The 25,650-nt window shown below is 44.0% G+C and overlaps 1 protein-coding gene across 1 annotated transcript in view; it reads right to left on the bottom strand.

Annotated features, from left to right (window-relative positions):
* The window catches only part of PYGL (glycogen phosphorylase L), a 42,789-nt gene extending 33,386 nt beyond the window's left edge, over positions 1 to 9,403 (bottom strand). Inside the window, exons 1-2 of the mRNA XM_017849537.1 lie at positions 8,810 to 9,403; positions 1,706 to 1,807 (exon numbers count right to left, since the gene is read on the bottom strand). Coding sequence (XP_017705026.1) covers positions 1,706 to 1,807; positions 8,810 to 9,052 — 345 coding nt within the window. The 5' untranslated portion in view covers positions 9,053 to 9,403. The remainder of the gene's footprint in view (positions 1 to 1,705; positions 1,808 to 8,809) is intronic.
* Between the last annotated feature and the right edge of the window lie 16,247 nt (positions 9,404 to 25,650).

The raw sequence follows: 25,650 nt of genomic DNA on the forward strand, positions 1-25,650 counted from the left end.
GTGCACTCGGGACAGAGCCCTGCAGCCCTGGAGATCACACGGCATTGCTCATTTTACAATGAAAGAATTGTTGGTCAGGCAAACTTGTTCTATGCCTACTAGATGCAAATCTAGCCCAGGCATGGCTAAAGGTGGTCTGTTGTGAAACAACTGGGTTCTTGTCTGAAAGTTAGGCAACCCATGAAACCGGCTATTTTTTTAAATGGAAAAATAATTTGCACATTTAAAAACATATGTGGAATATGTACCAATGCTTGAAGTTGTGCCCCAGTTTCCACGGAGCCACCTATTTGGATCCCTACCTTTATACCAAAAGTTACTTTCTCACACAGGTATTGACAACTGTATCTTACAAGCTCAACCATGGTTATGCTTCTGTTCAGCGTTAAAGGGGCTTTCAAATTTGCTCTCTGCAGATTAGAGCTTACTAGGTTCCTCATGTAAGCCAACTGCTGGTGCTAACACTCAGCACTTTTAAATTCTAAAAATGTAAGTCTACAGTGTGATACAGGCCGGCACGGTGGCTCACGCTTGTAATTCCAACATTTTGGGAGGCCAAGGCAGGTGGATCACCTGAGGTCAGGAGTTCGAGACCAGCTTGGCCAAAATGGCAAAACCCCATCTTTACTAAAAATACAAAAATGAGCTGGGCATGGTGGTGCATGCCTGTAATCCCAGCTACTCAGGAGGCTGAGGCTGGGAGGTGGAGGTTGCAGGGAGCCGAGATCGTGCCACTGCACTCCAGCCTGCGTAACAGAATGAGACTCCGTCTCAAAAAAAAAAAAAAAAAATGACATAAATTTTGAGCAAGTAGACATGGATCACGTCACCCCGCCTGGGTATAGGCTACTCCAAGGGAGGGATGTTATTTTCAGCTGATATTAGGGGAAGGAGAGGGAAGGGACATGGAGAGGACCTGCAGGGGTTCTTTCCCAGGAAATACTCCACCTAACCACATACGTGTGGGTTAGGTATGACCTGGCTCTACGTAGATGTGTTTGTTCTTGAGCGAAGGACACATGAGGGGACAATCCTATGGCAAAGGAAAGGAACAGTTTGAACAGTCTCTCATTTAGAATTTGTCTTTGCAAATACACATTTCTCCTTTCAACCACATTAAAAAGGTTAAGGACTACCTGTTTTGGGTGTGAAGGTGCCTGAAGCTCAGGAAAGAAAAAGTTAAATATATTCATGAAAACAACTTAGTACATTAGGGTTAATACTTCAAGCTCCTCCTTTAAGGAGGAAGTGTATTTTACCTTTCATTAAGCAACAGAGAAAGTATGACAACAGAATTTTTAAAGCTGATCATTTTCACAAATTGCCTTGATACATGAATAACAAAGTTTGATCATTTCTTAAAAATGAGATAGAAGCCCAAAGTAAAGCTTGTGATTCTGATAGCAGAAGACTCAAGTACTTTTAAAAGGCTTGTTCAGACATTAATTTCTGAAATGTAATTTGTGGGGAATGCTGTCAAAGACTTTGATTGCAAAAGAAAATTCTCATGAGTCATAATGAGTTCTCTAACTTCTTTTCTGGTTGTTCCTCTTAAATGAGAGATGACCAGTGATGTATATTTTAAAAGTTTGTAATAGCCACATCTATAGAGGTGATTTTTCACTCTTATTTCACTTTTTTTTTTGTTTAATGTCCCCAAGTTTCCTGAAGTGCACAGGATGAGAGAAATCTAGGAAAAATGTACCTGGTAAATGGCTTCATCACAGGCATTTTGCAGACCGAGGTTGATCATGGTGTTCTGTAATGTTCGGCCCATGTAAAATTCCAGAGAGAGGTAATAAACCCTCTGAAATAAAGAAAAGAAAGATAATGTTTCCTCTAAGAGATCAACCTTACTTAACATCAAAACACAAGGTCATGTGTTAGGTCACCAATAATAAACAAATAGGCAGGACTATGTCACCACAGGTTCAAATGAGACTCCTGTTAGAGGTGTTTGAACCAAAGCGACTCCATTTTGAATAGGAGCTGGGTAAAATAAGGCTGAGACCTACTGGGCTGCATTCTCAGAAGGTTTGACATTCTAAGTCACAGGATGAAATAGGAGGTCCGCACAAGATACAGGTCACAAAAACCTTGCTGATAAAAGGTTTTCTTTGCCTCCTTTTTAATGATTCCAAATTAGCATGGACTTAAGATATTTAAAAATATTTCAAAATCTTTTCTTTTCTTTTTTAAAGACAAAGTCTCGCTCTGTCACCAGGCTGAAGTGCAATGGTCCAATATCGGCTCACTGCAACGTCCACCTCCTGGGTTCAAGCGATTCTCCTGCCTCAGCCTCTGGAGGAGCTGGGACTACAGGCATGCGCCACCATGCCCGGCTAATTTTTGTATTTTTAGTAGAGATGGAATTTCTACTAAGGCCAAGATGGTCTCCATCTTTGACCGCGTGATCTGCCCGCCTTGGCCTCCCAAAGTGCTGGGATTACAGGCGTGAGCCACAGCACTCGGCCTCCAAGTCTTCCTTAAAGACTTCTTTCTTGGTAAAGAAGACAGCCAAAACCCACCAAAACCAAGATGGCAACGAAAGTGACCTCTGATTATCCTCACTACTCATTATACACTAATTATAATGCATTAGCATGCTTTAAAAAACACTCCTACCAGCGCCATGACAGTTTACAAATGCCAAGGCAATGTCAGGAAGTTACTCCATGCGATCTAAAAGGGGGACAAACTCTCAGTTCCGGGAATTGCCCACCCTTTTCCCAGAAAATTTATGACTAATCCACCCCTTGTTTAGCATATAAACAATAAATAACCATCAAAATAGCCAATCAGCAGCCCTCAGGGCTACCCTGCCTACAGAAGAGGCATTCTTTATTCCTTTACTTAATTTTTTTTTTTTTTTTTGAGACAGGGTTTCGCTCTTGTCACCCAGGCTGGAGTGCAATGGCGCTATCTCAGCTCACCGCAACCTCTGCCTCCCGGGTTCAAGTGATTCTCCTGCCTCAGCCTCCCAAATAGCTGGGATTACAGGCATGCACCACCACTCCCGGTTAAGTTTTATATTTTAGTAGAGATGGGGTTTCTCCCTGTTGGTCAGGCTGGTCTAGAACTCGTTACCTCAGGTGATCTGCCCACCTCGGCCTCCCAAAGTGCTGGGATTACAGGCGTGAGCCACTGTGCCTGGCCCCTTTACTTTCTTAATAAATTTGCTTTCACTTTACTCTATGGATTTGCCTCAAATTCTTGTGTGAGATCCAAGAACCCTCTCTTGGGGTCTGGGATGGTGACTCCTTTCCGGTAACACTCCTATAAAGATGTATGAAGGACTAAATAAAAGTGTTACTGACACCAGGTTTTGACAAAGCACTATTTTTGGCAAAGTAATTCAGTATCTTTTACCCCCAGGGAGAAAAAGAGCAAACTCATCTAACTAACTAGATTCAACGTTTTGTGTTTTCCCCCTCCTGTTCATGAGCCTCATGAATAAAGCATAAGTTTTGGACAAACAGAAGTCAGACTGCCATAGCTCACCATTCATTAATAAAATATTTATTGGGCACCTCAGTGGGCTCCGGTAAGGTGGGTTGGCCATGACTACCTCAAGTCATCCAAGAAACACAAAGATTAACTCCCACACACCCCATGGCTAGAAAATATTCCTCCTTGACTGATTACTGCAAGAAATTTTACAATTTTATTTATTTATTTATTTATTTATTTATTTATTTATTTATTTATTGAGACAGAGTCTCCCTCTGTCGCCCAGGCTGGAGTGCAGTGGCACGATCTTGGCTCACCGCAACCTCTCTCTCCCAGGTTCAAGCAATTCTCCCTGCCTCAGCCTCCTGAGTAGCTGGGACTACAGCCAGCCGCCACCATGCCCAGCTAATTTTTGTACTTTTAGTAGAAATGGGATTTCGTCATGTTGGCCAGACTGGTCTTGAACCCCTGACCTCAGGTGATCTGCCTGCCTCGGCCTCCCAAAGTGCTGGGATTATAGGCGTGAGTCAAGCACCCGGCCTACAATTAATTTTAGAATCAAATTTTTCTATAAGATCTATTTACTGGCAAGTTTCTTATGTACAAGAAGATACCTAAGGTTTACTGGTGTTTGTTCTTATTGAAATTGGAAATTTCTCTATTGACTTAGACATTATTTGCCTTTGACATGGTGAAAGTCAGGCAAATAGCATCAGATTTGAAGGTGAGAGGTACAACGGTCAGATCTGCTAAAAAACCTTCTTTATATACAAGCACAGTTTACTAATTAAAAAAATAAAATAGAACCAGTGAGTAACTTCATCGTCCCCTTTTACAATATCTTACTCTCCATATCATTTATCCTCTGCTTCTCTACTAGACACAAAACAAAATGGAAAAAATCTGTAAATGCACCAATATTGTTACCTCAAATTTTAGGGATTGCCCCATTTCCGTAAGATAAGAAGTAAAAAAAGAAAAAAAAAAAAAGAATTTGGCCCATTAAAAAAAATTGTGAACAGAATTCAGTATAATAAAGGCCTATTATCATATTTAACACACTAGTTACACATAAATATTTAAAACAAAATATTATTTGAAAATGTCATCTTGGAAATTTCATTCTTTCCCATTTCCCTTTTATGAACAATTGAATTCTAAATTTCACAACAAAGAGTCAACATCCATGTCCTAACGAGCCACCTAACACTGCTTTCCAGAACACATCATCTTCGTCTTCATCCAAGTTGTTTGAATGTCTATAATGCTGTTACTAGAACCCTCACCAGCTATTAGATGCCTTCAAATGATTGGATGAAAGTACATTTCTGGGGCAGACAGAGGCAATGGCTGGTGCTCTAGTACGTGATGACTGCTGTCACAGGAAATAGTATTTTAAGCCACAAATACCCATTTGCATAATATTACCCAGTTTAAAAAAATCCTTCCCTGTGTGTATTTTCATTATCTCTATAATCATGATGTTTTGCCTTTTTCTTTTAAATAATCCATAAAAAGCTTGTTTATATAGTATATGTTCCACAATTGCAATTGTGAGGTCATACCCCCAGGAATAAGGACTACATCTGTATTAAGTATCTTTGCCTCCCTTTTAATGATTCCACATTAGTACGAAGTTGAGTCTTCTTAAAAATACTTCAAAGTCTTTCTTGAGAAATATGTGGTTGCTCAAAATAAAGTAAATGAGAAAATACTTCCTTGCATGACAGGCTTTATAAGGACAGGAATGTACAGTGATTCCCTGTTTTCTCACAAATAACTTTTTGGAGGTAATCTCTCCTTATATTTGGGAATACATAAGACCTTAAAAAATAGATCTTTGTCATCCTCTTAATTAATGGTCTCTAAACACTTGTTACATATGCCTAATAGTAAAATATATGAGCACCTCCAATATACCTTATAAATTACAAGCCTGTACTATGGTTACTAGTATTTTATGTAAAAGTGGATATTTTCAAAAGCCTTGTAAAATAAAATAAAGAAGATATAACAAATATTTTTAAAATATGTGTTTTATTTTTATCCCCAGCATTAGTCAGAGGGCCTGGGTACTTCTGGGAAGACCTCTGGAACACCTGTCAATAAACCTAAGACTTGCAGGTCAGGCAAGAGTTGAGCATAGAAATGTGGTAGGAAAGACACTGCAAGTGAGTTGGGGGCCCCGCAGTGGGGACTGGTTTGTTGCAAGAGCAAGGTGGGTACAGAGGGTAATGGAAGATAACAAGGGAAGAACAGGCCCACCTGGATGGAGAAGGGCTTTTGAATACTTGCTTAAGGACTATGGCAGGCAAGAGGAGTCAATGATAACTGAGCAGGGAGCAAGATGTGTTGCTTTAGGAAGCTTAAGCAAACTACAATGCACAGAATGAGATGGGATCGTATACTCCAATGCCTTCAGGAACTAGGCAGAGAAAATAAATGTGTAACTGAGGTCACATAAAGCAAAGAAGAGTACTGGGCTAAGAAAAGGAGTGTGCAAGTCCTGCCCACAGGTGCTAAAAATTAAACTCCTGAAAAACATCTTGGCCAACAAAATATGTCTGCTATCTTTATTCAGCCTCAGGCTGCCAGTTTTACCACTTCTAGAAAGGAAAATAACCACGTAGAAGTCTGCTACAACAAATGGGTAGCTAGAGCCTCACCAAGGCAGGAAGACAGAATGGAAGAGAGCAGGTCATTCAAGGGAACCCACAGAAATCAACAGAAATTGGCAAACAGTTGAACGCCAAAAAGTGAGACTAAAGTTTGTGTCTGGATTGTCAAGATGGCAATGGCATTAAAATGAAAAACACAGAGGCCAGGCGTGGTGGTTTACGCCTGTAATCCCAGCACTTTGGGAGGCCGAGGTGGCCAGATCATGAGGTCAGGAGTTCGAGACCAGCCTGGCCAACATGCTGGAATTCTGTCTCTAGTAAAAATACAAAAATTAGCTGGGCATGGTGGCATGCACCTGTAATCCCAGCTACTCGGGAGGCTGAGGCAGGAGAATTGCTTGAACCCAAGAGGCGGAGGTTGCACCATTGCACTCCAGCCTGGGTGACAGAGCGAGACTCCATGTGAAAACAAAACAAAACAAAACAAAACACAGAAGATGGGGCAGGATTGGGAGAAATAATGGTTTGAGTTTTTAACATGCTGAGTTTGAGGAAATAGGAAGATATCTAAGTATGTTCACTAAACACTTAGAAATGTACGCATAGAGTTTGAAAAGGAATTCAAACTTGGGATCCATATTTGGGATTCATCTGCTTAGTTATTAGAGAGCAAGGGGGGTGGGAAAGGAGCACACACCTACTGGCTCTAATTTATGAGGGCAGGAACCCTCCTGTTTAGACAGATGACTGTGATGGAGTAGATATTTGATGAATACGTGTGGAATGAAACATGTTCATTGTTGTATCCCCAGTGTATCACTATCAGAATACCTGGTTTATACACATCAGAATTCCTGGCTTATACTGGCACTCACGTAGAAAAGGAGAGCCCAGTGAAGAAACTAGCCAGAGAACCAGGAAAACCATAAAGCACAGCATAAGCCAGTGAAGGAAAAACATACAAGACTCTCTGGTGCTCTATGATGCTAAATGCTACAGAGGCGTGAGTGTGTGTTTCTAATATATGCTCTGTGTCCCACCCTTCCACTTAAAATTGTTAAAAATAATTTTTAATGAGAGGCGCAGTATGGTGTACTTAGTAGCATTCCCTTTGTATAAATAAATTTTTAAAAGATAGTGGTCGGGCGCGGTGGCTCACACCTGTAATCCCAGCACTTTCGGAGGCCAAGGCTGAAGGATCACTTGAGGCCAGGAGTTTGAGAGCAGCTTGGCCAACATGGTGAAACCTCGTCTCTACTAAAAATACAAACTTAGCCAAGTGTAGTGGCAGGGGCCTGTAATCCCATCTACTCAAGAGGCTGAGGCAGGAGAATAGCGTCAACCCTGGAGGCTAAGGATGCAGTGAGCCAAGATGGCGTCACTGCACTCCAGCCTGGGCGACAGAGTGAGACTCTGTCTCAAACAAGACAAAACAAAACAAAACAACAAAACAGTAAATATATGTATACATAAAGTGTTTTCTAAGGTGCATTTAAATTTTTAAGGATACATTTTAGCAGTTGCTACCTTGGTGGAGGCCTAGGTCTTTGGGGTGAAGAAGAGTTACTTTCCATTTGAAAGCTGTTACAGCTGCGACTTCGTACTATGAGAATTTACATTCATTTCCTTTCTTAAAAATTCTTACAGAGTTTCTTGGGCATTGGGATTATGGTCCATTTTTTTCACACCTTTACATATTTAAAAAGTTCTAATAAACGTTTATATATATTTCTCACGGCCCCTGGGATGTATCCCAATATTTTATTCTTTCCAATATGTCTCCACCTGGCTTCTCCAGTTTCCTCTCCCAATACAGACTCACACCCGCCCTCACTCCAGCCTGCACACAATCCCTCTCCCTGCCATGTCCTCCCCAGTTCTTCCCAACTGCCTCTGGCCCTCTTCGCCAACTGTCAGGCAGAGATATTGTCCCTCTGTAGGTCCAAAATCACCCTAGGGAGGTCTCTGCTTCCGTCCCCACGCCATGGATGGAAGTGGTCCCTGACCAGCCTTCCTCAGCAGCTCTGGAGGCAGGCCTCAGGGGTGGAGGGGCTAAGGGTGGGGGGAGTGTGTGTCTCCGGGGAGTACGAGTCCAGGGCACTGCCTGGCCCTGGGCTTTCTTTGCGCAGGACTCACGGAAGTGCGGGAGCTCGGAACCCGACTCTCGAGAATGGGTGGGCGGAGCTCTACGCTTGGAGCGGGACCCTGCCCCTCCTCTGCCCTACACTTAGGCAGCCACTCGGAGAGACCTGAGACTTACGACCTTTTCCCAGTTCGGTATTTGTCTCCCCTCCCTAAACACCAAGCTCCAGCAAGGCAGAATTTTTGTCCCTTTTGTTTAGGGCTGAGTGTGCAGGGCAGAGAACAGTGTCCCGCACACAGGACAAGAGGCGCCCGTCACCTCTTGATTAAATGCTGAGAGTCAAAGTTCCAAAAGTTTGTGAAGGGACAGGCGAGAGGGGCCTGGGCTTCTGCCCACCTGGCGGTTTCTAGGGGCGGACCGCACAGTGTTTGGGCGGGGCGCTGGCGGTAGCACCTCGGGGACATGAGTGCGGCGTCGGTGGGGAGGCCGAATCTGTCCCCCAGGCTGCCCGCCCACAGCCTAGACACGTCTCCTCTGGACTTCCGGGCAAGGACCGGGTGCAAGGGACCGCTCTGAGGGGTCCTCCACCTCGTCCCTCCCGGCCGCGACCGCAGACTCCGACTCCGGGCTGGATCCCGGCCCGCCCGCCCGCGTGTACCTTGGGACACTTGTCGTAGTAGTGCTGCTGCGTGCGGATCCAGCGCCCCACCAGGTGGTCGCGCACCGTGTGCGCCAGCGCGAAGTAGTAGTCGCGGGGGGTGGCCACGTTGCGGTCCTTGACCAGCGTGAAGTGCAGGTGCCGGTTGAAGCCCTTCTTCAGCTCTGCCACGTTCTCCACGCCCACGATGCCGCGGATGCTGATCTGCCGCCGCTTCTCCTGGTCAGTCAGGGGCTTCGCCATGGCTGGGGCGGCGGGCAGCGCAGAAAGCTGGATGTGCGGCCGCAGGCGCGGGGCTGCCGGGCAGGGGTGGAGTCGGCTCTGCAGCGCCAGCAGCTTTCAAGGCGCACGAAAGTTTGGGGCCCGCCCCCTCGGGCGGTACTGCACTCCCATCGCGTCCCGGCTCCTGACCCAGGCCGGAGGGCAGAGGAAGTGTCCGGCCCCTTCTGGGGCTTTGGGGCCGCGGGTGGGCTCGGGGGTGGGAGCCGAGGTCCAAGCGCCGGCGAGACCCCTGCCAGCCCGGGACCTGGGTTCGGGAGCTCCCTTCCGAATCTCCAAAATCTGCGGAGGCAGCGTTTGTCCCGCCTCTCCCTTCTAGAGTGTGGAGACACAGGAAGACGTCTGTGTAGGGAAGCACGTCGTTGGCAGACTGCCGTTTTGCAGATGTTTATTTGTTATGCCATTATGACTGTTAGGATTTCTCACTTGGAGTGGCTTCTGCCATAAGCGCCGGGATCTGGAAGGATGGCACGTTTGACTTCTGTTGTCCCAACCTCCCTTGCCAGCCCTTGGCACCGCCCCAGCTTGGATCCTCAGGGCGCCTCTGTTGTTTTCATTCAGTTTTTTTTGAGGACTCCAGGGTTCAAGTTTCTTGACTCCTGGACCCAAGTTCACCCTGCGGGTAAGCACCCTGTCGCTCATCCTTAGAGGTAGGTTAGTAAGAATCAGAGTAGGTCAGGTGAAGCTCTAGGCTCATTATGCGGCAGGGGCTTTTACTTTAGGCTTCTTCTAATTATCTTTTAACCGCAGTGGAGGGTGTAGGGGGGAAGAGGGGGAGAAAACAGAAGGGTATGTGTGTGGAAAATGAAGGGATTACTCACTGGACTAGTTGCCTTGTTTACAAAAAACAACCCAGTCTGTGTTACTGTGCTGTACAGGCTGATCTTTGCACCTCCAGTTTGGGTGGTATTTGTTTGAATATGCATGTTTATGTATGTTTAAACCTTGGCAAAGGCAAACACTTGGCATTTTAGTATGTCAGAGGTTTGTTCTTCCTCATTAAGTAGTATTAATACATTATTTTAGAAAGAGTCCATTGCCAGAATTAAGTTTTCTTTTTTCTTTTCCTTTTTTCTTTTCTTTCTTTCTTTTTTTTTTTTTTTTTTTTTTTTTTTTTTTTTTTTTTGAGATGGAGTCTCACTCTCTCTCCCAGTCTGGAGTGCTGTGGCGAGATCTCGGCTCACTGCAAGCTCCGCCTCCCGGGTTCACGCCATTCTCCTGCCTCCGCCTCTCCCCAGGCGCCCGCTCCCTTGCCCAGCTAATTTTTTGTATTTTTAGTACAAACGGGGTTTCACCGTGTTAGCCAGGATGGTCTCGATCTCCTGACCTCGTGATCCGCCCGTCTCAGTCTCCCAAAGTGCTGGGATTACAGGCGTGAGCCACCGCGCCCCGCCAAGTTTTCTAGAAAAATCTTAGTATACCGATATTAATATGTTTTGCTTTTTATATTGAACCAAAGTTGATTATTTTGAATTCATACATGGTGGTGGGGAGGGGTGATGGATTAATTGATTCAGACCAAATGTGACCCTCACCATACAAGTGAAAGTTCAAATCTCATAGGTCTGACAAAATTTCCTGAATCCTTGTCTTCCCAGATTCTGAAGTTTGGACTTGAGCCTTTGGGGCAGAGACTGAATCGGGCCTATGCAACTCTTGCAATACCGATGACCTGCAAAGGAAAGTATTTATAGAAGAGATGAGCATGAGAGTTTGGATCTGGATGGGGCCAGAAATACCCTCAATTAAGAGTGGGAAGGGGGGCCCATCAAAATCATTGATCTTAAAAATAAGTAAGGCCCGTGGGGTAAAATTTGAAATAAAGCAGAAAGATAAGTTTCTTTGATAATTATATAACTTTAAAAAGTGTTTATCAGCTTTGAATACCCCCAAGATGGTCACAGCATTAAGCCAGTTATGGGTCATTCGCACATAGGTGTGAAATTAGTCACTCAGCTTTAACAGCTGGATGAAAAAATAGGGTAGCGCCTGGGATGAGGGAATGCCAGGTCTGAGTAGGTCTTCCTCCCAAAAAGGTCTCTGAGCAGGAGAAGGCATCATAATGTCTGGGCACTGGGGAGTGAATAATTAGGGGGCACACAAGAAGGGATGAAAGACACCAAAAGCAAGCTCACTCGGTTTCTTAGTTTTGCTTAAGACAGTTTCAAATAGATGGCTCCCAGCTCCACTGCCTACTTTCCTGTACTAAATTCTTGTTGGAAACTCAGGGTAATGATGAACTAATGAACACATTATTTTCTTGATTCGCTATCCAGTCGATGAGCCTGCACCCCCAACTTGAACATTTCTCTAGGCAGAAAAATCATGAACTGTAGAATGCTCAGTATATAGAATATGGGGAAGAACCATACATCTCCATGTTAAAAAGAACATGATGGAACCAGGTGATTTAGGGTGCTCCATAGACCCAGTATTAAATGACAATAAATTACATTGCAAGACAGTTATTCCCCTTTCAGTTTTCTTTAAGTCTTTCTGGAAAGTCTTTTGTGTCAACATGTTAGCATTTTTTAATCTATATATTTTTTAGTTTTTTTATTTTTATTTTTTTTTGAGATGGAGTCTTGTTCTGTCTCCCAGGCTGGACTGCAGTGGCCTGATCTCAGCTCACTGCAAGCTCCGCCTCCCGGGTTTACACCATTCTCCTGCCTCAGCCTCCCGAGTAGCTGGGACTACAGGCGCCTGCCATCTCGCCCGGCTAGTTTTTTTTTTTTTGTAATTTTAGTAGAGACGAGGTTTCACCATGTTAGCCAGGATGGTCTTGATCTCCTGACCTCGTGATCCGCCCGTCTCGGCCTCCCAAAGTGCTGGGATTACAGGCTTGAGCCACCGCACCCGCCCGAACAGAATGCAGGTCCAGACTCTAAACTTTCTTAAAGTTTTAGCATCTAACTAGAATTTAATACAATTATCTTCCATTTATGGTAAATGATAACTTTTTCAGTTGACATTCTGATATAAATTTTGTTTCATCTGCTTGTTCTGTGCTAGTCTAGGACACTGAGGCCTTGAGAGGGTAAGTTACTTGACTAAGAAAATTACTATCTTTAAAAACCTTTCCTTTAGCCTCTCTTGACCAGAAAGAACCAGAAACTATGGATCCCTGAAAAAGTATCAGATTTCAGTGGCTCACATGTTTATAGCAGCCTTACTCACAATGGCCTATATTATTCCTGCTTCTCATCCACTGCTTCCCCATGGCTGCTGTAACGAAGTGGCATTTGTAGATAGCTGAACAAACTGTCCAGAATTCGCAGACAAGTGTAAATTTCCCACTGCTGGAAATACAAAAGAACATGAGAAAGTAGTGTGTTAGTTTGGGTCTTCAGAGAAGCAGAGGCTAAAGCAGGATTAAACATGTAAGAGTTTTTATTGGGGTAAATACTTGTGGGAGGGAAAAATAGAGAGTGCTAGCCAGAGACAGCATTAGACTGTGATGCAAGTGTGACCCAGAGTGAAGGGGAGAGAGATGGAAGGGTAGAAGGGCATATCTCAGACAGCCCTGTAGTCTCAGGAAGATCCAGCAGTGCCACTGGGCAGTTCTGGAGCACATCCGCTGTCAGGAGACCACGGTACTCTGCTCAGTCACTGGTGAGAGCATTCCCCAGGAGGCATGGCCTTTGCAGGGCTATCTGGAGCCCCGGGTCGGTTATGCTTCCTGAAGCTTGGGGCGTCTGTGAGGTCCTTTCTAGTGACCACCACAGAAAGAGATGAGATAAACAAATATAGGTTAATATCCACTATGTTTCAAAGCAGGGCCTATTGTGGTGGCATACCACTTTCAGATTCATCAAAATGGCTACTAGCATTTTCCAAGGGCTCAGGCAAGGCTCGTAATGTGCATTACCTCATTTAATCTTCTCGTCAGCTCTGTGGGACAAGTTCTGTTTTTCTTTCCATTTCACAGATGAGGAAATCGAGGCTTAGAGAAGGTGAGTAGCTTGCTCAAGATCACCTCAGTAAGTGATGGAAGAGGTTTTCAAGTCCCTTAATGTTGTTTCTCCTCCCCTGAAACAGGATTTGTGATCTGTTAAGTAAACCTCTGCCTCCCAGGTTCAAGTGATTCTCCTGCCCCAGCGTCTCGATTAGCTGGGATTACAGGCGTGTGCCACCATGCCTGGCTAATTTTTTGTATTTTTAGTAGAGATGGGGTTTCACCATGTTGGTCAGTCTGGTCTGAAACTCCTGACCTCAGGTAATTCACCCGCCTCGGCCTCCCAAAGTACTGGGATTATAGGCGTGAGCCACCATGCCTGGCCTGTTTTGTACTGTTCATTGGTTTTTGACCTTCTTCTAATCGGTTCTGCAATCCAGGGAAATGCCAGAGGTCCACAGTGGCCCCACGGAGAGGTCACTTACACTCTGTAGAGGGGTGGTGTAAAAAATGGGCTGAGCTTTACACTCAATGAGGGAATTTGAGTACACTGCACTCAGCATATTTAATGTATGAATCTGTTAATATCTAGGCTTCACTGTTTCAAATATTTAGAAAGATGACTGAGAACCCAGATTTATTTTGCTTTTGAATTCCCTTAGTGTCTGCAGATAATGTAGCTGACTGCATTGCCATCCCTATAACTGGCTGTGACAGTGACCATTTACTCATTACCTGAGTATATTTGGCTTGTCTTGAAACAAGTGGATGTTCCTGACACTTTCAGGTCCTGTCATATTTGATTTGCTCATTGATACAGTAGTTTGAATTCTTAGGCATAGTCCAGTGGGAGTTCCTGAACAGATGGAAATACTTCCAGCCTATTTTCTTCCTCTCCCTCAAATCACTGACAGCCTTCATATGCCTATTGTAGAATATGCTGAGATTGGAGAATCACTTACTGCCTTGATTTCAACTTCTGCAAAGTAAGGACAAAGCTCTCTGTCCTTCTCACTCTGTAAAATGGCTAAGCTCGGCTGGGTGCAGTGGCACATGCCTGTAATCCCAGCACTTTGGGAGGCCAAAGCAGGTGAATCATGAGGTCAGGAGTTCGAGACCAGCCTGGCCAACGTGGTGAAACCCCATCTCTACTAAAAATACAAAAAGTTCACTGGGCATAGTGGTGGGTGCCTGTAATCCCAGCTACTCGGGAGGCTGGAGAATCACTTGAACCCTGGAGGCGGAGGTTGCAGTGAGCCGAGATCACACCACTGTACTCCAGCCCAGGCAATAGAGTAAGACTCCATCTCAAAAAAAAAAAAAAAAAAAAAAAAAAAAAAAAAAAAAAAAAAGATGGTTAACCTCAAAAAGATATGAGTGGAGAAGGTGGAGAAGTGCCAGGAAATGGAAAAAGCATTATTAAGATGGAAACTTCTGGGTTGGGATTATGTTTTGACATATTAACTAGTGTTTTGATTTTCTCCTGATAGTTTACTTTTTCACTATCTCCCTCCCACTTGAGGTGCTTATAATCTCTGAGGAAGATGTGAGCCTTTCTGGTTTTGAACTCCAAGTTAACATTCAGGAGACACATTAAGCAGTAATGGGAAGATGACACGGAGGCGTGGGGAGTAGAGACGTCACTGGTCTTGGAGTCAGGATCCTGGAGCTGGCTTCCTCGATCAGGTAGCAGAAATCCCAGGCCGGCTGAGTATCTGAGAAGTGCGCAGGACTTTGCTCTGCTTCCTGAGAAGAGCCCAACGAGGAAGTGATTGCCTGGAGGGTCTCAGTAGTCAGGTCTTGGACAAGGTGCACAAAGGCTCCTCATCCCCAGGGAGGCACAGGGCAGCTATTGGCCGAATCCCCAGCGCTGAAGACTGATTCAGAGAACACCCAAGGGAGAGGTATCAAGGCTAGAGGCTTCCCTCCACCGGCTCCTGCCACCAGGGCCTTAGCACAGGGAACCCCTGCTGAGGGGTCCTCAGTTGAATAGACTGGCTGACTGAATTTGAGATCAAATTTCTTCCCTGGAGGAATGAGACTTACATTAGAAGTTAAACTGAAACTGATACAGGCTAGGGCAAGGTGGCTCACAGCTGTAGTCCCAGCACTTTGGGAGGCTGAGGCCGGAGGATTGCTTGAGGCCAGGAGTTTGAGACCACCCTTGGCAACATGGCAAAACCCCATCTCTACTAAAAATACAAAAATTAGCTGGGTGTTTTGGTGCACGCCTGTAGTCCTAGCTATTTGGGAAGCTGAGGCATGAGAATCACTTGAATCTGGGAGGCAGAGATTGTAGTGAGCCGAGATGGTGCCACTGCACTCACTCTAGCCTGGCAACAGAACAAGACTCTGCCTCAAAACAAAACAAAAAAGAAGTTAAACTAATACAAAAAAATATAAAGCTGCATTCCTTGCACATCTGAGCTTATACATTGTTCGTATTTGCTTTGCCCACTGGAGTTATTACTAATGCAATAAGACATGTTCCAGAAAAAGCTTTCACCTTTTTTTTTTTTTTTTTTTTGAGATGGAGTTTTGCTGTTGTCGCCCAGGCTGTAGTGCAATGGCACGATCTCGGCTCACTACAACCTCTGCCTCCCAGGTTCAAGTGATTCTCCTGCCTCAGCCTCCTGAGTAGCTGGGATTACAGGCACATGCCGTCACACCCAGCTAATTTTTGTATTTTTAGTAGAGATGGGGTTTCACCATGTTGGCTAGGCTAGTCTTGAACTCCTGACCTCAGATTATCCACCCACCTCAGCCTCCCAAAGTGCTGAGATTACAGGTGTGAGCCACCGTGCCTGGTCAAGCTTTCACCTCTGTATGGGAACAAATGAGGAGAGTAATTCTGCACAATTTTGCAAAGCGATATGAACAAATCCTGACCAAGGAAAGGAAGTGCAAAGTGTGCTAAGCACAGGGTTTCAGCAGATAACCATGATGCAATGTGCACAAGGGACAGCCTCTTTGCTGCCTTGTCTCAGGGCCTTTGTCATGCAAACTCTCCACTGAGCCCACATTTTGACTTGCCCTTTGTACATGATTGATTAATTGCAGGCGTTAAGTATATAAAACATACAGACTTCGATAAAATATTATTGATTTTAGAGTTTTGTTCCCTTATGGGGGTAAACCTAAGGAATCACAGACCCCAAGTTCTCAGATGCCAAATACTTTAACTTCTCTAAGCTGTTTATCCATCGTTAAAGTTCTAACTAGTAAGATGCTTAGATAGTGAAGAATAACATGTGTTAGCTTAAAACATACAGAAATACAGGAAGAAAATAAGTTTCCTTTCACTTAATATTTCCTAGGATGGACGCTGGGAGTCTGATGATATACTGAAGGCCGATCTCATATACAAATGAGGGCTTTTCTTTTTGCAGTTCTTGTTGTATTAAATAGATTATAGTTCATTGACATAGCTTTGCATAGCATAACCTACCTCTGTTTTTCAAATTCAATGTTTCTAATTTATTGATTTCTTAGGAAAATATTTGTTAAGTACCTACTATGAGTCCAGCATTGTGCTGGACACTTACAGTGAACTAAATTGACTGTAGAATAACAAAACACCTTGTCTTCCCAGGATCCTGTCTTCTGAGAACCACCCTCTTCTCTTTATCTTCCTGCTTCTGGTCTTACCTTTAAGTACAAGCCCATATACTTACTGTGGGAATGGCTGTTTTACACCCTGACCCAGTTTTTACAACCATGACTATAGGACTCCTGTGGCATCATGAAAGAAGAACTGGGTATTAGCCAACTTGGAATATCAACAATGCGATCATTGAATGGGTACTCACTGTATACAAGGTACTGTGCTCGCTGCTAATGGTACAAAAAATTCAGTTCATGGCATCTGCCTTACCCAGACCTTTAAACTAGCTCAAGGCACCATATTTGCATGAAGTTACAAGGCAGACTATGCTAAAGAAAAAACAATTAGCCCAGATCTTAGATGGTAGCTGAGGTCACAGGAAGAAAAGAACGTCTTGCATTTGTCTAGAAGCCAAATGATAACAGCCATTTCTCTATCTTCCTAGAAGTTCCATTTCCTTCTCCACCTTATTGAATGATAGTTTCTCAGTCATGGAGTCATCATACATTTCCAGCTTAAGATGAAAATGTAAAGTTTCTCCCCACTCAGAATTTTCATTTTATGTTTTTTAGGGAGTCGATGTGTGAACTGCAGAGACAGACTGATACCAGCAGGTGGAGGAATTCACCATTTGAACACATCACGGGCTAGTGAATGGTTCAGCAGGATGTGACTGCAATTTTAATCACTGCTTCATTTCCCTTTCTTTGTTCCAGATATTTATGCAGCAAAAACCTGTGAGAAGATGAGCCATAATCTGAAGAAGATAAATAAAATGGATTATTTTATCACTCTAGACAGAGCATAAACAGATGGCATTTTCTCCATTTTAAAATCTCAGATGTAAATACATTGAAATCTAAAGAAAAAAATTATTGATAGATTGGAGAAATTTAAAAATTATAAAAAAGTATGGAGTTTCAACATTCTCATGATAGATTTAAAGAACACTCAAAGTTTGATGTGCTAGAGACTTGGGCGTCGCAGTGAACTATGAGCTTACAGGATTAGGGTCGTGAAGTAGAGGGAGCTGCGCTGGGGTCCAGCACAGGGCTTCAGGCCTGTCTGGGCACATCTATGAACTGGTGAGACAGGCCTGGGTGAACTCTCTGTGCGTAGGGGAGGTGGAGCCATCTGGGAAAGACGTCAGGTCACACCCACTGCTGGGATTTAGATGTATGCGGGCATGTTTAGCAAGCTGTGAGCGCTGAGGAGCTTCCTGGGTAAGAACTCACCCTAAGGGCAGGAGTCTGTTGATTCACTTCACCCAGGAAGAAGCCTTAGTTGTCTTCCTGGGAGGAGTAAGTCTGACTATGGCATGGTAGCAGTTTCTGGATTCTGTTCCCTGGTCCAGCTACCTAGAAGCCTGTATACCCTGTGGATGTAGAGGGCTGTCAGCAAACCCTGAATTTTCTCACCAAGCTTTATAGAAAGTACTCAGACTCAGAAACAGTGTCATACCTTCTAACTGGAAGAAGTGAGTCATTCTTTTGTATCTTAGAGGAGGATCTGGATGAACTGTGATGACCAGTGGGGCAGGGCGTAGCCAGCAGGACTGGGAGCAGCACATGGAGACACCTCCTGGAGACTCCCAGAAATACAGGACATTATATGCCAGGGTTGGAGGTTTGGTGAGACAAATGGGAGTGAGAACTGCTGGTATTTGCGTTGGAGTTAATGGAATGCCCTCTGATTCAAAGGCTCAGGGGAACTGGAGAAGTATGCATCTGTCTTTCACACATATGCACCACACACACACATCTCACATCTCATACATGTGTGCATATGTGTGTGTGTTGTGTGTGTGTGTGTATATATATGTTAGGTTATCAGAGTTGTCAAATATTTACTAAAAGAACTTTAATAAATGATGTCTTTTTATGTGTAAGCTCTTTGTAAACCCTCTTTTTTGGAGAGGGTAATTTTTTCTATCAGTAAAACATACTTTTTTTTTTTTTTTTTTTTTTTGAGACAGAGTCTTGCTCTGTCACCCAGGCTGGAGTGCTGTGACCGGATCTCAGCTCATTGCAAGCTCCACCTCCCGGGTTTACGCCATTCTCCTGCCTCAGCCTCCAGAGTAGCTGGGACTGCAGGTGCCAGCCACCTCGCCCGGCTAGTTTTTTTGTATTTTTTTAGTAAAGACGGGGTTTCACCATGTGAGCCAGGATGGTCTCGATCTCCTGACCTCATGATCCGCCCATCTCGGCCTAGGGATTACAGGCTTGAGCCACCGCGCCCGGCCTAACATACTTATTAAAATGTGTGGAAATCTTAAGTTTGCGTCGCAGTGAATTTCTCCAAATGGATGACTCATGTTCCGCAGCTAGACTGAGCTACAGAACATTATGAGCAGCTCAGAAGCCCCTCCTGTGCCTGCTTCCTGTCACTCTCTCTCCTAAGGGTAATTGCTACCCTGATTTCCAATATGGCAGATTATTTTTTCCAGTTTTAAACTTTGTATAAATGAAATTATACAGTATGTCTCTATTGGTCTGACTTCATTTACTCAACATTGTATCTGTAAGTTTCATTTATGTTCTTGCCAAATTTCTTATGTTTCCATCATTGTGTAGTATTTCATTATATGAATGTAGCACAATTTTTTTTTTTTTTGAGACGGAGTCTCGCTCTGTTGCCGAGGCTGGAGTGCCCTGGCACGATCTCGGCTCATTTCATTCTCCGCCTCCTGGGTTCAAGTGATTCTCTTACCTCAGCCTCCTGAGTAGCTGGGACTACAGGCGCCCGCCACCATGCCCGGCTAATTTTTTGTATTTTTGGTAGAGACGGGGTTTCACCGTGTTAGCCAAGATGGTCTCAATCTCCTGACCTCGTGATCTGCCTGTCTCGACCTCCCAAAGCACAATTTTATATATCCATTTTGCTGCTGATAGACATTTGGGTTGCACCCAGTTTGTGGTTATTATGAACAAAGCTGCCATAAACGTATTTGTATGTGTTTTGTTTTGTTTCAAGACAGTCTCATTCTTTTGCCCAGGCTAGAGTACGGTGGTGTGATCTCAGCTCACGGCAACCTCCACCTCCCGGGTTCAAGCAATTCTCATGCCTGAGATTCCTCAGTAACTGAGATTATAGGCATGCACCACCACACCCAGCTAATTTTTTGTATTTTTAGTGGCAATGGGGTTTTACTGAATTGCCCAGGCTGGTCTTGAACTCCTGGGCTCAAGCAATCCACCCACCTTGGCCTCCCAAAGTGGCATGAGCTACCGTGCCCGGCCTGTATATGTTCTTTATTGCATGCATATCCTCATTTCTGTTGGAAATATAACTGCTAGATGTGACATATAAGTTTTAATGCATTTTCTTCTGTATGTGAAAAATGTTGTTTGGGTACAGATGTACCGTTCTTTGGAAGTAAAGTATTTGAAGCAATGAAGAAAGCAAATTTGACTAGAAATCCAGAAAGAAAGAGTTGACATTATTTAGAGTAGCTGGGTACTGATAATTTTATTTATGTATTTATGTTATTTATTAATGTCGAATCTTGATTAGTTATCATAAGTTATAATAAGTGGTAACAAGGTAAACCATTTCATTGCTCATGCCAGATTTAAAAACTTGCAGCGTAGTTTTGTACTGCTATCTAGAATCTTTTTAGAATGCCTCATCCTGCAAACTAATTATTAATATTAACCCCAGGACAATAGGCTTGGAAAGTAATTTTTAATTAAAAAAATTTCTTCCTATCTGTGCAGATGGTTAAAAGCTGATTGTGGCACTCATAGTTTGTAGCATTTACCACCAGAAACCAGGAAAAATCAGTGAATCTTCTAATTTTTTATTTTTAGCTAGTAAGTTGGCAAATTTATTGTAAGCATTGACTACTGTGTTTCATGAGCTTAAGCTATGAAGACTGTATGAAAAGGAGCAACACTAAGTCTGAGTTGTAAGAAACAAATGCTTTGTGATGTGGGCCTCACTCAGAATGTCTGTGGCTAAAAATATCCCTGCGGGGGTCAAAGTTATCCAGTGGATCTTGGATCAACCCTGCGGATTGGGCATCTAATCTACAGGAGCATCGTTTAGCAGATTTCTTGGAAACTACTATTTGTTTTACTTATTTTCTAATAATAAAAATAGAATGTGTTTATTCTAGAAAATTTGGAAAGCGTGTACAAATAGAAATAAAAATTGTACGTAGTAACGTCATCCTTTGTTAATATTTTGGAGTTTTTCAGTTTTAAAAGTGCCTTTCTTTTTTTTTCGTAACATAGCTCATTTGTTCAACCCATATGTTTCTGAGAACTTCTTGTGTATAGATGGCAAAACTGAACAGAACCAGAAATTCTGCAATCCTTTATAGGGTCTCCAAGACCATAACTTATACAACAGAATCCAGAACAACTCTAAGGTCAGTGGTGGTGATGGAGAAGCTGCAGAGGGGGGATCTCTGGGTGACCGTAACAAAAAAGTGCTAACATAGCAGCCCCGAGACAGCAGACCTTAGAAAGGCCTACTTGCAAGGTTGACCCACGGCCAGCATCTGGGAACTTGGCTTTCAGGAGTCTTCCTACCATTCTGAGATTGATAAGGATGGTTTACTGTGCCTAGACTATTTGTACAAACCATATGGTTTATGCAGAATACCATTGTCTTGCTGGAAGTCTGAAATTTTATATGTGCTAGGCAGAGGGTTTCTATGACCAGTCCCCAATAAAAACCGTAGGCTCTAAATCTAATGAGCTTCTCTAGTAGAGAGCACTTTGCATATGTTGCCACATGTTGTTGCTGGAGGAGTTAAGTGCATCCTGTGCCATTTTACTGGGAGGACCCTGGAAGCTTATGTCTGATCTCCTTTGAGCTTTGCCCCATGTGCTGATTTTGCTTTGTATTGAATTTTGCTTTTGCTGGTTTTGTTTTGTATCCTCTCACTGCAAGAAACTGTAACTGTGAATACATTTACTTCTGAGTCCTTTGAGTCCTTCTAGCAAATCATCAAACATGAGGGTGGTCTTGGGGGCCCTTGAAACAATGACCCACTAGGAAATTAAGTTGTCAGATGAGTCATTACCTCTACTTTCACAAAGGCTGATAAAGTAAACTTTTTTAGGATAAAGTTGGGCATACAACTCTGAGTAGAAGAAACATTAAAGGAAATGTGTTGTTTGGGCATTGGTTTATTCACAATCAACTCTGCCCATATTGGCTTATTCTCCAATCCCCAAATCGCTTACTCTCAATCATACAAGCACTTCTCACTTAAGACTGACATTAGTTTAGGCTGGGCGCAGTGGCTCACGCCTGTAATCCCAGCACTTTGGGAGGCCAAGGCTGGGAGATCATGAGGTCAGGAGTTCAAGACCAGCCTGGCCAACATGGGGAAACCCCGTCTCTACTAAAAATACAAAAATTAGCTGGATGTGGTGGCGGGCACCTGTAATCCTAGCTACTCAGGAGGCTGAGGCAGGAGAATCACTTGAACCCAGGAGGCGGAGATTACAGTGAGCCGAGATTGCGCAACTGTACTCCAACTTGGGTGACAGAGCAAGATTCCATCTAAAAATAAATAAATAAAATTTTAAAAGACTGACATTGGTCTATATAAATTAAGGAAGCCTTTTCAAAAACTTGGCAGGGAGGGAGATAATAGAACAGAATAATCTCACAGAGCAGGAAATGCCTTCAAATTGGATATCAGACATCATTGCAGCAAAAGTGCATTAGACAAACACTGTCCAAGGGAATTTGTTATTGGCTGTTTCTTTCCTTGGGTCTTATTCTGCTTCCATGTTTCTGGTGACCATTGTTTTGGAGCAGAATGGCTTTTACCATGTCCTATTGTCTTGAGAACTCCAACTGCAATCTCTGAGCTTGTCAGGAGCAAAAAGGAGTCTCTTAAAATGAAACCAACCAGGCCCAGCTCAGTGGCTCACGCCTGTAATCCCAGCACTTTGGGAGGCATAAGTGAGTGGCTCGCTTGAGCCCAGGAGTTCGAGACTAGCCTGGCCAATATGGTGAAACTCTGTCTCTACTAAATATACAAAAAAATTAGCTTGGTGTGGTGGCGGGTGCCTATAATCCCAGTTACTCGGGAGGTTGAGGTATCAGAATCACTTGTACCCGGGGGGCAGAGGTTGCAATGAGCCGAGATAGCGCCACTGCACTCCAGCCTGGGTGACAGAGCAAGACTCTGTCCCAAGGAAAAAAAAAAAGAAAAGAAAAGAAAAAAGAAAGAGAAAAGCGTAAAGAAAACAACCGGCCCCCATTCCCAGATGCTATCTGCACAAAGTTGAAATACTGCACAGAACAATGTAGTTCCACATTCTCTCAGTCATCTCTGCTGGGCTGGGCTAGGGTTTTCCTTTTGCATAATCAGAGGTTCCATGAAAGCATTTTAACAACAAAATCGGGTGGGGAGAAGAAAATAAGCAGTTTTTCTCTGAAAACACCCTTCTAGTGTCCTCAATGCAGCAATGGCTGGAGCTTAAAAATTCCCATCCTTCTAGCCATCTTACTCTCAGCTCCCTCTCTTTTGTTCTGCTACACTGAGAAGCATAATTTTTGTTCTCAAGAATGTGAACAAAATGCCCTGAACATGGCTGGCCTTTGAAGATCTTGCATTTCAGCTCTCAGATGCAGCATCACCTCCGCAGCATGGTGTATCCACTGCCTCCAGCTGTGGTGTCACTGAGAGGGACGGTCTTCACAGGATATGAAAAGAGAAGGCAGCGTGCCCTCTTAGCTGCAGCAGATATTCTCATAGTTGCCTGGGTATTATTTTGTGCAGGCTTACATTTCTGAGCTGGCTTCTGATACTGGAGTGACCCAAGCTCCCTTTTCTCTCCTTCCCAGGTGACCATGCTTCTCTGTCCCAGAGGGTGCAGCCTGTTTATTTCAACAAATTTCCTTTGCATCTTGGCCACAGTTGTGTTTCTCAGTCCAGCCTCCTTTATGCTGACATTGACCTAAATGCTTTTTAGGCACTAGTAGGGACATAAGTGACTTTATTTTAAATGCTAGTCTGCTGACTAACCCCACGTCTGGGAATACCTCCAAAATGAATAGGTGATGTATTACTGTTTATGTAGGAACACTTATTCATTGTAAGTTTCCCCCAAAACAACCCTTGATAATGTTGCAGAAATCATAGGCTGTGATGCTCATAGCCACCTACACATTCCTTCTAGAGTACAGATACTTTTCCCTCAAGAAACACATCCTGGGTCTGGGCGGTTGCAGTGCAGAGATTTACCTGTCTTGTAGCCAGCTGCCTAAGACCAAGCTTCTGTTTATAAGTTCCCCCCAATAAATCAATTTATTTTATTTTTATTTTTTGAGACAGAGTCTCACTTCATCACCCAGGCTGGAGAGCAGTGGTGCGATCTCAGCTCACTGCCACCTCTGCCTCCTGGGTCCAAGCGATTCTCCTGCTTCAGCCTTCTGAGTAGCTGGGACTATAGGCATGTGCCATCATGCCCGGCTAATTTTTTTATCTTTATAGAGTTGGGTTTCCTCATGTTGGCCAGGCTGGTCTCAAACTCCTGACCTCAAGTGATCCACCCACCTCGGCCTCCCAAAGTGCTGGGATCACAGGCGTGAGCCACCATAACCAGTCCCCAATAAATCACTTATATCAACAGACTGAATTTGTCTGCCTCATTCTTTGGTGTCTTGGCTCCTTCCGCATTTGGGGTCCACTTTGCATTTACGACCCTTTCATATATGCACTGTCAAATGGTTGACTGGATTTCTAATGCTATTGAAACTTTTAAATTTTAAGAAGCTCTTATGGGTTTCTTAGTGAGAAGTTGTAAGAAATTGTATTAGAGATTATTACCTTGATCAGCAATGACTTGAACATTGAAGACTGGGAAATTTAATTGAGGAAACAGAAGAGATTGAGCTGAGGATGGCTCTGGAGGCGTGGGGTGAGTTGTAGTATCGGAAGCTTTCCACACTTCTGATACTATATTCCTGGTGAGAATTGTTGGGCACAGAAAGTAAAGTGAGGGAGTGCCAGAGAGGCACCCAGCTTACTTGGGAGCTTTGCCTGAGGTTGGCCTTGTTCACTGTCCTCCAGGACATTTGGTGGGGACTAAGACCCTACCGAGAAGAGTCTCTTTTATACCATCTTGGTGATCCTCTGGGAGGGCCAGGGCCAGGGCCAGCTTGCAGGGAGGCCAGTTCTCTATCAAAATTTCTCCAGGTCCTGGATATAAACCATTTCAATGTATTCCAGAAAATGGGGGAGAAAGGCTGATTTCCCTCTCCTCCAAAGCCACTCTTTGATCTCAGTTGATAACATCTTCTTTAAGCCATACATACCAGCATAGTGAGCAGATGGAGCTGAGAAACATTGCTCAGTATTAAGTATTAGAGGTGTGTGCATGGGCGGTTGTGGTTGGTTTGTTCACGTACACATGGAACAGCTTACAGGGAACAATAGGTGCATGGAGTCATATGGAAGAGGACATGGTCTCTGCCTCCAGGTAACGCATATTCACAAAAAGTACTGCTAAACAAAATTTAAAACTTGAATATCATTCAAATCTATGTTTGAGGATCCACAAAACACACATAAGACTGGAAGTTTAATTTGTTACTCCAAATCCCAAGTGGAACAACTTTGCATATGAGGACAGAAGGGAGTTGAGCAGCTCGCTGGGGAATGTGTGGATTTGTGCTTCTCTGCTATGTGGAAGGTATGGTTAAGAGTGAAGGCCCCAGGGCTGGGCATGGTGGCTCACTCCCGTGATCTCAGCACTCTGGGAGGCCGAGGTGGGCGGATCACCTGAGGTCAGGAGTTCGAGACCAGCCTGGCCAGCATGGCGAAACCCTGTCTCTACTAAAAATACAAAAATTAGTAGGGCATGGTGGCCTGTCGTCCCAGCTACTTGGTAGGCTGAGGCAGGAGAACTGCTTGACCCTGGGAGGCAGAGGTTGCAGTGAGCTGAGATCGTGCCACTGCACTCCAGCCTGGGCGATAGAGTAAGACTCTGTCTCAAAAAAAAAAAAAAAAAAAAAAAAAAAAGTGAAGGCCCTAGAACCAACATGTAAGGGTTTAAATCCCAGCTGTCAGTTACCAGCTGTGTGGCCTTGGGC

Source organism: Rhinopithecus bieti, unplaced genomic scaffold, assembly GCF_001698545.2.
Source record: "Rhinopithecus bieti isolate Rb0 unplaced genomic scaffold, ASM169854v2 scaffold_29928, whole genome shotgun sequence".
Lineage (NCBI taxonomy): Eukaryota > Metazoa > Chordata > Mammalia > Primates > Cercopithecidae > Rhinopithecus > Rhinopithecus bieti.